Source organism: Castor canadensis, chromosome 2 (genome assembly GCF_047511655.1).
Source record: "Castor canadensis chromosome 2, mCasCan1.hap1v2, whole genome shotgun sequence".
Lineage (NCBI taxonomy): Eukaryota > Metazoa > Chordata > Mammalia > Rodentia > Castoridae > Castor > Castor canadensis.
In genome coordinates, this window is record NC_133387.1 from 19,843,224 (window position 1) to 19,855,382 (window position 12,159).

The 12,159-nt window shown below is 40.2% G+C and overlaps 1 protein-coding gene across 6 annotated transcripts in view; it reads right to left on the minus strand.

Annotated features, from left to right (window-relative positions):
• Positions 1–12,159, minus strand: part of Cald1 (caldesmon 1) — a 212,496-nt gene that overhangs the window by 67,760 nt on the left and 132,577 nt on the right. Inside the window, exon 1 of one of the 6 annotated variants that reach the window (XM_074062716.1) lies at positions 2,680–2,896. The exons of the other annotated variants lie outside the window; for them this stretch is intronic. Coding sequence (XP_073918817.1) covers positions 2,680–2,732 — 53 coding nt within the window. The 5' untranslated portion in view covers positions 2,733–2,896. Of the gene's footprint in view, positions 1–2,679; positions 2,897–12,159 lie in introns of those variants that run through there. 6 annotated transcript variants of the gene reach the window in all.

Below are 12,159 nucleotides of genomic sequence, written 5' to 3' on the forward strand. Positions count from 1 at the left end.
AGAACAAAACATTGAACTTTCATCCTGAGGATATATAAAAGCACACGTCTTTATAAGAAATGTAACTCTTACTGGGATAAAATAAATATTTACAGAAAACCCAAAATCTTGACTCAAGTAAACTTCATTAGGGCTTTGGGAAGATGATAAAGTAGCAGTGAAAATATTGAGCTGCAAGTGACTGAATCTCTCAGCGATCTTACTAGGAACAAATTCAACACACCTTGAAATTTGAAGACCTGAATAGCAATTCACACCTGCTCTGGAAAATAACATGGTCCTTGTGTAGCTCTTGGCGTTCAGGAATTTTAATGTGCCTCATAAAAAAACCCAAAAAACCCACTGCCAATCTTAGGTGATGAAACTGGGATAAATTATCTGATGGAAACACACAGGAATTTAGAGTTCATTTGGTTCATTTGAGCATCTGCTTTAGCATTTAGTCTAATTCTTTTTGCAAAGCAAAAGGTGTAGAGGCTTTCTTTATATATTCCAATGACTGAAATGAAAAGTATAAACTTGGATGAGATACATTTGATTTCTTCAATAATAGAAAACTTAAAGAATATTTTTTCATTGTTAGTGCTGTTCTACATGCTGAAGAGTCAAAGATTCAAAACAGTTTCTGCCCTCAAGTGAACTACCTTCACTGTGGGGGGAAAATAGACATGTTCTCCACTTACTTTCTACAAGACTAATAATAGAAAGATGCACACAGGTTATTAGAGAGAAGAAAGGAATGGAGGAAGGCTTAGGGAGGAAGGTAGCATTTAATCAGAGTCTTGAAGGAAGTCAGAAGCAGGCATAGAAAGCAAGGGTATTTATTTCCTGTGTAGGGAATAGTGAGTCAAGATATAGATGTGGCTTATATATGATGGCTTTGGGGAGAAGTGAGTGATCTGATTTAGCTAGAGCAGGGGGAGGTAAGAATGAGAAAGAACAATGAAGGCAGACAGTGAAGAGCTTTGAATGATGTGTTAAGGAAAGTGGGCTCTATCCTCAAAGGTGGAGATTGAGTGGGATGGGGATTGGATCAGAAAGGGGACAAAGACTGAGGCCAGGGAACCAGATGGGAGGAAATTACGATCATCCAGGTGGAAGGCAAGGACTATTGAAATTCAGGAAGTGATAGAGTAAGTGGAGACAAGTGAAACATGGAGAAAGTAAACTGACAGAACCACAAGCATGTTGGAGTGGAAAAAAAGCCAGGACCAGGTGTTGAAGGGGAGAGTGTGGGGAGGGAGAGGGAGAGAGACTGAAGGAGAGAGGGGGAAGGAAGGAAGGAAGAGGAGAAGGAGAGATGGGGGAGAGAGAGAGAGAGAGAGAGAGAGAGAGAGAGAGAGAGAGAGTTTTCTCTAGCATTCCAGGCTCTGTTGCTGACCAGCTGTGACATCTGGGCAAACCACTACCTCCCATGCATCTCAGTTTCTTCATCTGAAACGAATGCACAAACAAAGTCATTGGTTTCTGAACCATTCTACGGAGATCTAGGATTCCAAGGACGTTTTGGTGGAGAGAGCTCGGGGTGGGGGTGGGGGGAGATAGAGAGGGGTTGAAAAGTGAGATGGAGGTGTGCAATGGCTGTGATTGGACAGTGTAGTGGGGATCCAGATTTCTGGATCTATTTAACCAGATTTAACTTATTTAAGAGCATAACAGAATTCTTTGTAAGATTAAGTTTGATTTTTTTAAAAAAAACTGCGATAAGCACTGGACTATACAGATAACTTCTCAAGTCTCTTGAGCTCTCACATTTGAGTGATCGCACTCACAGAAACTGGTTATCCAAGAAATCTGCGAATATTATGGACGTGTGTCTCGTTTTTAGGACCCCCTTGAGTTATTCTGTTATCTGATTAACTGTTGCACAAATGCTGGTACAACTGGAACAACTGTCACTAGGAATTGGTGCCAAAACGCTCAGAAATGGAAAAGACTTACTGAAAGGCCATTTGCTGTTCTAATCTTTTCCCAAGACCCTGTAAGTTTTTCAAACCTCATAAACGCCAGTGTGAAAATGGCCTTCACCCATGGCTTCCCTACTGATAGTTGTCTGACTTTGGGTAAGTCTAGTTTCCTCTTTGGGCTCTGTTTCCTCCTCTGTGGAAGGAGAGAGCATTGCATCAAACAATCCCAGAGGCCCCTTCTCGCTTTCACATTCCAGGATTCCATGATCCTAAAACCTTGGAGCCCGTTATCTGAGCAATTCCCTGATCAATAGCATATGCTCTGGGTCTTGTTTGGTCCCTGTCAGATGGTCAGTAGACAGACTGGGGACTTTGGGCTGTTTACTTCGGGGATTGGGCAATGTGTGGCTTAGTGAGTCCTGCAAAGGGCAGAGGCAGAGGGCTCAGGTCTAAATTAACAGCAGATCTTTACCAACACAATGTTCTGTGTCTCGGTATTTGGAAGAGAAAAACTTGTCCTAGGTATAAACCCCTGCTAAGGCACCAAAGACATGGAAACAGGAAAACATTTGGATCAGAACCACCCTCAGTTGAGTCTGGAAAATTTCAGGCAGGTCTGAAATTTACATACAGCCCTCCTGGTGTCTCTCTTCTCCCTTCCCACTCTCACAATTTAATTTTTTAAAAAACAATTCTTTCGTTAGAAAAAAAAAAAAGAAGAAGAAAGGAAGGGAAAGAAAACAGAAATCAAAGAGGCGGAGTGTGGACTCACTCGGAGAGTGCAGCCAGGCTGCGTCTTCCGTGGGACCCCAATCCGCTGAGCATGTCGCAGCTGGGCAGGGGGCTGAGGTAGACGACCTGGCTGGGAGGTCAGGGTGTGGGCCTGGCCTGCAGACGGGCCATGTTATCTGTGGTTGAAATGCAGTATGCAGGATGCTCGTGTCCTCCCTTTGTGTTAACACTTTGGTCTGTCCCTGTGACGAAAGTCTGGGCTTGTCCTCAGCCAAATCTACTCCTCCCCACCCTTTCCCTCCACACGGGATCATCAGAGAGCTGATTGTTATTTTTTACTGTAATCTCTCTAATAGAAGCCCATCAACTTTAGCTCTGAAGGGCATAGAGTGCTTAGAGATTTCCAGACTCTTACTGCTGGGTTGTAGGGGCCAGGACCCCCAGTAGCTTTCTTGATGAAGACTTTATGTGCTTAACTGTGTGAAATAAAAAAACTATTCCAAGGCAGGTTACTAGTCAAAGGAAAAGATGCTGACGTTTGTGCTCAGCTTTTTGGAGAATAGTCAACTGTGGTATTATTACATGCTTACACATCCCAGTTCTGACAAGATCAACAGAAATCAGCCCACCAAAAAGTTCATCCGGGTGCTGTTCTCAGGCTCTCCTTCTGGTTTCTGTTCTCAATTAGCATCGTGTAGGTGGCTTCCAAAGCAAACAGTTCCCACGGAGAAATCAAATCTGAGAAACTCTTCTCATCCCTTTTATCCAGGGAAAGATGCAGGACATAAAAATGCAAACAAAGCACAAAGGATAAGAGAGACATGGTCCTGCTCAGTGATGGGCTGGTCTGTTCATGGTGTTTGGTCCTCACAGTCTTCTGAGAGATGAGGGCAATAGCTCGCCTGGGAGCATGTCGGAATGAGGCCCATCTGTATGCATGGCCCTCAGATGGTGATCTCACTCATCAGCCAAGCCTGGCAAGGAGGCTGGTCAGTAACATCTTGGAAAGTAACCAAACCCCAGCCCCTCAGGTGGGGGTGGTGTTGATTCTATCTGGAGATGACACCCGTCTAGGCTCAAGCTTTGAATGCATTTTTTTTTCTTCTCCAATGAACATACTGGTACTGGAGAACTAAGCTCCTTTTGGATTGGCTTTCTGTCAGATGAGTAGAACAACTCAGATTTCCACAATGTAAGATCAGATTATTATTTGGGTAAATAGTGGAGCCATTGCTCACACATTGAGAGGAGAGTCCCTTCACAGAATGAAAGAGGTCACACACAGACAAGGACACTGACAAATGGTTTTTAAACAACTTGACCAATGTCATGAAACTGAATCACACCACTCTTCTGAAGCTCAACTCAGAGATTTAATGCAGTTGGGTTAAGTGCTCTCTTCACTTCAACTAGGTGGAAAATGTTGCTTAAATACTAGACTGTCATAGTTTGTAGAGTAAATATAGTTCAAGGAACTTCAAAGTTAATTACCTCCATAGATCATGAGTGTCTATACATTTAAGTAGTCCACCAATTTTATATATATATATAAATTTATATATATATATATATATATATATAGAGAGAGAGAGAGAGAGAGAGAGAGAGAGAGAGAGAGAGAGAGAGAGAGAGAGAGACTATGGGACATAAGACATTCATACCTTCACACAAGAGTACTTAAATATTGACTTGTCTTGAGTTCATTGCTTTAGAGTTGAGATGGAAACATGTATTGAGGCATTTCGCTGTTTCCCTTTCTACCTAATTTTACCCATTTAATATTTCCCCCCTCCAGTTGGTTATAAAATTCAGTGGTTTGCTGGTAGAGGCAGCATATCATTTTCCCCAAAGATGTCCATGTCCTAATCTCCAGAACCTGAGAATGTTACTTTGCACAAGGGAGTTTGCAGATGTGATTAAATTAAAGGCGTGGAAATGGGGTTGTCTTGGATTATGAAGGTGTGCTCAATTTAATCACATGGGTCTTTAAAGCCTGAGAAGGTTTTCAGCCTGTGGTCAGAGGGAGAGGACTATAGGAGAAAGGTCAGAGAGATGAAACATTGCTGCTTTTGAAGGTGGAGGAAGGGGGCCAAGAGTACAGGAATGTGGTAGCCTTGGAAGCTCAAAAAAAAAAAAGACGCCAGGAAATGGATTCTCCCTCAGTCTCCAGAAAGGAATGCAGCCCTACCAGAACCTAGATTTTAGCCCAATGAGATCTGGGTTTGTTATCTACAGATTTTTAGCTAGTAACTTTGTGTTGTTTCAAGCCACCAAGTTTGTGGGTTATTTTCACAGTAGCATAAGAAAACTAACATATTTACTTTTTAAGACTCATTTGACCTTGGGAATAAGTTTTACCTCCTGATTCCTTCCTTCCTGCTCCCTTACTTCCCCTCCCACTCCAATTCTAAAGTAGCAAGTACAGTTTTGACATATTCAGAGTACACATAAAAATGGAATAGCTTTGAAAAAATTCTGTGGTTCTTCCAGGTTAGTAGTTGCTCCCTCTCTCTCTCTCTCTCTCTCTCTCTCTCTCTGCCCTTTCCTTCTTTCTCCCTCTCTACTATCTCCCTCTCCCTCCTCTCTCTGCTATCTCCCTCTCTCCTTTCTTTTCTCTCTCTCTCTCCTTTTCCCTCGCTTTCTCATTCTTCCTCCCTCTCTTTCGTTTACACATACACACACACACACACACACACACACACACACACACACACACACACCCCTCTTATGGTCCTTGGAGGAGAGCACGAATGTAGTAAAGAATGTAGTAATCTTCCAATCATGTGCCAACATCCATTCATGTGCTGGAGGTCTGCTAATGAGCCAGTTATAGAGATGGAAAAAAGGGAACTTCCTGCACATTCTCACTTGGTATTAACGCAGTGCATCGAGGGAAAAGCTGTCTTTCTTCAGTGCATGACAGTGAAACAACTGGTGTTGGATCTCATGCTACCTCGTCAAGTACTGACATGGGAACAGTGAAGAAAGGAGTATTGGACATGGATTAGACACCAGCAGGGAGCAGGCAGAGCACACAGGCCAATAACAGGCAGGTGGGAAGCAGGGCAATAACAAGTGAATCAGGAGCTCAGAGTGGATTGGGGGTGGGCAACAACTTCCAAGTGGTCTTCAGAGAGCCAATGAATGGGGCTGGAAGAGCAAAGTGAGAGGAATTAGGAAGAACAGCTGGAAGGTTGTTTGCAAGCAGTATTCTGTTCAGGTAGATGCTTTCACACACAATTAGTGGAGACTGGACACTCAGTCCAGCTTTCATAACTGGCATCTCCTAGAACTGAACTAATGAGCACTCATTGGCACAATGAACAACTGGGGCCAGTCATCCTTCTGTAAGGGAGTAGGTGCCTTACACAGATAATACTTCAGACTTTGACTAGGGAAGATAAAAGTCGGGGGCACTCTCAGGTTACTCATAGCATTTTTCATTTCTGGACACCTTATTGTTTAATTTTTCATCAAAAAGATTCTGGGCTGGGAAGGTTTGACAGAGGTCAGTGTGATAGAAAGGAATGGCTCCCACCACAGGGTGGTCCTTTATTAATAAAATATGATTTTAAAAATAACTTCACTTCATGGAGGTAGGAGACTGGACCACATGATCTGTTCCAGACTTTATAGTCTGAAATAGTTGTTTAAGAACAGCTTCAACTTTGGAGCAATTCCCTAAGGAAAAGAGAGGTATGTAGGAAGTGCTGTCTGCAGTGCCCTAATGCATTTAAGACACACACTCAAACACACACAAGTATATACACATACATACAAATGTACTCACACGTGCAAGTGCACAAACACGTACATACATTCGTACACACATACATACACATGTATACACACAGGGCCATCATTTTCTACAGAAATTTGCTTATATCTACTCACTTGGGAGGCAAGAGTTCAAGTAATTTAAAGGGAATTGAAAGGCTCATGGAGCTGAATTTTCTTACAAAGAAATTCATAGACTTTACACTCTTAGAACTAGGTCAAAATCTTGCTAAGTAGCTGGTCACCAAGAGGTGGCCAGGAATGAAAGTAAGGGGGCTGACTATATATTTGCAGGCAGAAACTCTTTCCTTCTTTCCGTTCACAATTTATAGTCTCCCTCTCCCCGACCAGTGGTGACATTTTACCCCCTCACCATGGTATTGAACCTGATCACTTACACACTATTACTCCACACTGCCCTATGGTATTGCTTTTTGATAGCTCTAAGAAACCTTCTCATGAAATACTTCTCCCTTTCTGTGTCTATCTTTGCAGAAATTACAAACTCCTCCTATTCTCCTGACTTCTACCTTCTGGTAGCTTACTTCCCTTGCTTCTCTTTCCCTCTATTGTGTCTTTATAGTTTTCCTGCATCTCCCTTTAGGAATATGGGGTGGCAGGGGATGGGGTGGAGGAGTTTATGGGCTGCTATGGAAAGCCAGAGTCAGCCTCATCCTCATCTTCCAGTGGGTCTCCCTGCCCTTCAACAGACTCCTTGTGGCCTGTGCTGACACCATTTTCTTAATTATTCTTTGGGGCTTCTATCTCTAGACTTAACAAGAGCTTGGATTGTTATACTCTCTTACTGCTCTTATAATGGTGGCCATATATTTTCATCCCAGAATGTCCCTTTTTTTTCTCCCCATGTAGCACTATTTGAATATTCTGCAAGCAGATCATTGCACTGAGTGCTGTGGGAGGATCCAAAACCAAGAAGGGAGATAAGATATGTCTACAAACATCTCAATACATGCTACAAAGTGAACAGTACTCTGAGAGTAATAGAACTAAAAGCACTGTACTTCAAAAGGTGACATCCTATGATCAAGGGCCGTATTTTATTACCCTTATGCTCAATTTGTTTTTTTTACCAAGCTAGACTTCCTGTTGCTGAACTAGAAACCCACTAATCTCTGTTAGGGCCATAGGTATTAAGTCATCCTTTAGCCTTGCCTTTCCAAGGCTAGATGCCAATGCCCATTTCCCATCCTTTTAATATCGGCCTGAAATATAACAACTCTTCAAATGAGAAACCAAAATTGGATGTAATAAATGTTCAACCAAGACTGAATGTGCCTGGATGAAGTCTCTATCCTGCCCTCCACATTTCTGCAAACATATCCTGACATAATTTTCTCACTGACAATAGCATCTTTGATGGAGACCATTCACTTTTGAGGTAAATTCAGTTTCATTTTTCTTTTCATGATTTGGTGCTTAGTCAATTTCTAGAATTCATCTGTAGAGTTGTTTTTGTCGTTACTGTCATTTTCCCTTAATATGGCTGACTTCATACTATTTTCAGGGTCCCATTTTTCAACTCCTTCAGATTAGTTTGTATTATATTTTCTTGTCTAAATTTTTGGTAACTTGAATAGGAAACTGAAGAAAGCACAGACTGATTTCACAAAGGAAGGGGAACATCTTTCAAAGAGCACCTACCTGAATTTCAATACCTGATAAGTCTACCTATTTGAGACAATCTAGAGATCAAGGTACTGTATTCTGCACTAGTAATGTGTTACATATTTCTGTGTCCCCTTATGACACCGGAGGGGGATTATGTCTTAACCATCTTTGTGAATCTCCTCTTGCTACAGTGGCTAGAGTATCTTATTTTGGCTAACTGCAGGTTCTATAATGTGTGTTACATAAACCAATTAGTGAATTTGGCTTCCTAAAGAGCAAATAATGACCTTGACCAAGTTAATTAACTTTTTTCTGTAGTCAACTCAAAGTGGGAAAATAAGTGGTAGCCTGAACTCATGTTTAGTCATGCCCATCATTGGAAATGTACTTGGGCATGCATGACTGAGTAGTGACACAGGTGATTTGCACAAGGGACTGGGAGGTTGTTTGCTGTAGCACACTTTGGAATGGTCCCTTGGCTCAGCCCTGTTGCAGTATTCTGTGCTCTAGGGGAAGATGACTGTGAAGGGATACTGAATCTGTTTCCACAAAGTGTGTGTTGAGTGTAGGCCAAAGTTTGGTGTCCAGGTGACAAAGGGTAACAGAGCAGAGGAGAGGGTCACTATCCCTACTTCTATCTTCTACTACTACCTTTATGGTTTCAGAATTATGGAGGATTGAGAAGAACGCAGAGACACTTTTATACCTCCAAAGTTGTAGTACAAGGCATGAGATAGTGTCTTTTACCCAGAGTCTCAGCGTGGGCTCAGGGCAGTGACTTTGGAGGGTTCTCGGCAGTGACTAACTGGCAGAGGGAGGCAGGGGCCAGACAACAAGAACCTTGGAGGTAACTCATGGTAATTGAGCAGATCATTTGTGAGTTTGTGTGCCCATGTGGGACTCCCAGAAATGAGAGGGGACATTTTTATTGGAGGTGGGCTGGTGTTCCTATACAAGCAGGTAGCATTAAGAGTGATTTTATTAGTAATATGTTGATATCAATAAGCAGATTCTGATTGAGGAGATGTCAATAAGTAGTTATAGGGACTCCATAATTTTTTAAAATTACATTTTATTCTGAAATTTCACAAAGAAAATGAATTATAAATATCATAATGAGCACGTATGTACTTGACATAGCTTAAGAATGAAAATTTTCTAACTCAGTAGTCCTGTTGGTTCTAGGATAGCATTTTCATCCTCTTTATCCAAAAATAGCTATTGTTCTGATTCTGTTTGTTATCCAATCCACTTTCTTGGGAGGTGGTAATCCTTTAAACTTTTCCTCTTCTCCTCTTTTACATGCATCTCTGCTCCCACCCCAGGGATGCCACCACAAGGGCCAGGCCTAATTCTCTTTACTTCTCTGAATTCTAGCAATTCTTTAAGAACCAGTGCCTGTGCCCTCCACACTCCCCCCACCCCATGAAGTTTTCCCAGATTTGACTTTATTTCTTTGTAATTTACCACTTTAGGATGGAAAACAGGAAGTTTGGTTCCATACTCCATTACATGTATTTGAGAAATAATTTAGTAGTAATGTATGAGTCAGCCCCTCCTGTTAACTTGCTACAAAGCTCCCATTTTCTGTTTAAACTCTTTTGCTCCAATTACTTAGGTCTACTCTTTAAGGTCTTTTTGAAATCTAGGGTTTTTTTTTTTTTTTTTTATCAGCTCCACTATTTTCTTTTCCTGGAGAGAAAGTCCCCTATCTTAAAAGAATCATGCCTCTGACTCCCGCTTCCCTCCAGCTTGAAACAAATCTTTGAGACAATGAAACACTGCTTGGGAGTAGTGTGGCCCAAACAATGGTTTCTTGAATGAATTGCTGGTTGCTACAAAACCCTGATTCTGGTCTCAGTGAAAAGAATAATATCAATAATAAAATCTACTTTATATTATTCTAGAGAAGGAGTGTGTAGGACTTTTATTCATATGAGTATAGCCACAATGATACATTTTTGAATGTAGATTTGTTGTACCTGGATGCAATTAAACTGTGAAGAGAGTTAACAAATGGTCACAAGTACTCTAAGGATATATTCTAGTGTAGGAAAACGATCAAATCTTCAAAGAAAGCATATTAGTTCATAAGTCACAGAATTCTCAGTGTGCATCACTTTTATTCAAAGTACCTAACTACTTCTAAAACCATAAATATATTTGCTGGTGTTCACTTTATGCATCTGGATGTTAAATTTAGACATGACTTTTATAGCTATAATGAAATATAGACTTTTTTCCAGAGATAATATATAAGGTATCAAAAAATAATGATTTAATTTCTTGGAAGCCAGATCTGGATTAAAGCATATTTGTTCCTATTGCTAGAGAAATGTTTTATTGTGTGTTTTGGACAGGTTGAGTGTTGTGCTTATTATTCATATTAAATATATGACAGTTTATATAATTGTATTGTCATTATAGAGATGTTAGATACTATCCTATATGTAATAACATGTCATATGGATTATGATATAATAATAACATAACATATCACATGATTATGATATATAGAGAAATATGTAGATCTACATATAGAGTCTAACCTATTCATTAGTCTTATGTAAGCACTTTCACTTACCAAATAAATTATAATTCTTTTGCTGGTAGGGCTATGTCCTAATACCTCTATTGCACCCGATATAGCCTAGAATTTTGTTAGGCATACTGCAGATGATCAATAAGTACTTCATCATTTGCTCTCTGGCTTGAAGGGGAAGAACAATGTAATAGAGATGTTGCATCAAAAAGACCAGTTGGCTGATCCTCGCAGAGACTTTTACACAGTGGCCCTTTTGGGTATTCATCATAATCCCAAATCTAGAAACTGTTCTTCATAGAAACTGGATCTTGGGAGTTTGGGTCAACAGGTGTCATGGAGACTGATTGACCACAGAAAGATTTATGCATACATCATAATGCCAATCAGTTAAGATAGAATGGATGATGTCTGACTTCAGTGCCTGAAGAACTTTCATTTCCCAGCCAGGCCATCTCCCAGTCCCCAGCCCAGAATATCAGGCAGTCGATAGAGACTTCTCCCTGAGTGTGGGCTTAGAGCAAAGGGAAGTGAAATGATCATAAGGAATATTTCATCCAAGCCCAAGCCAAAAGAGACATGAAGAAATACCTGTTTTGTTAGAGAGGACTTCTCATGTCACAAGAAAAATCCTGAGATTCAAAAGTCTATCTCATTTGGATATTCCTACATGTCTACTGCAACCCTGGATTTGAACTTGGAATTCATGCAGACATCTTCTACTGGCCTATTCTTTTTTTTTTTTAGATATGCTAATTTCATAAATTACAGTTAGATTCTACTTGCTTCTGTCTGGGATACTAATACAATTTGATCCTGATGTGTTGAACTCATAAAAAATATTCTTTGCTAGAATTCTTAGGTGCCTAAGGCAGGCAATTAGAAATAGAGTAGGAAAGATTGTCATCATTAAGGTGTAATTTTACTGTGAAGTTATTGAGCAATAAAATCAAGCTCTTATTAGGATTAAAAAAGTAAATGCAAATGAACTCTTTTTTCTTCTCTTTCTTTTTTGTTCATTAATTTATAGGATAGAATAAGGCAGGACTTTTTTTTGGAGAAAACATTCAAGAAAAAAATTTTTTTTCATTCTTCTCATTTAAAAGCCAGAAGTCATCTGGAAGACGTTTTAAGTCTAAGACTTATGAAGACAACAAAGAAAATAAAATAGATGATACTTTTTGAAAAAGTAGCAGTCCCTTCAAATTTGAAAGCGAATGATGTGAAATGTGAACACAGCTTTCTAAAATATGTTGTAAAGTAGAGGCACTAAAGTAATCTGAGACTCTCCTAGGCATTTCAGAATTCAGAGTCTTTCTAGGATAACTTCAAATTATCTTTCCTTCTGGCTCTTTCCCAGTGGATCTAAAAATTAACAATAAATTAGAAATTAAGAGACACAGTTCTGAGGCTGTTCTATTGTGCTTCCTGTTCCATGTGCTCTGAGTGTTCCAGCTCACTAACTTTATCACAGTTACAAATTTTATGTTAAGGCATTAACCAAGGGTATGCTTTTGTAATGAAGAAACTCAATTTAAAAAATGATTCTCTTCCTTAGTCCAAGCAGTGGCT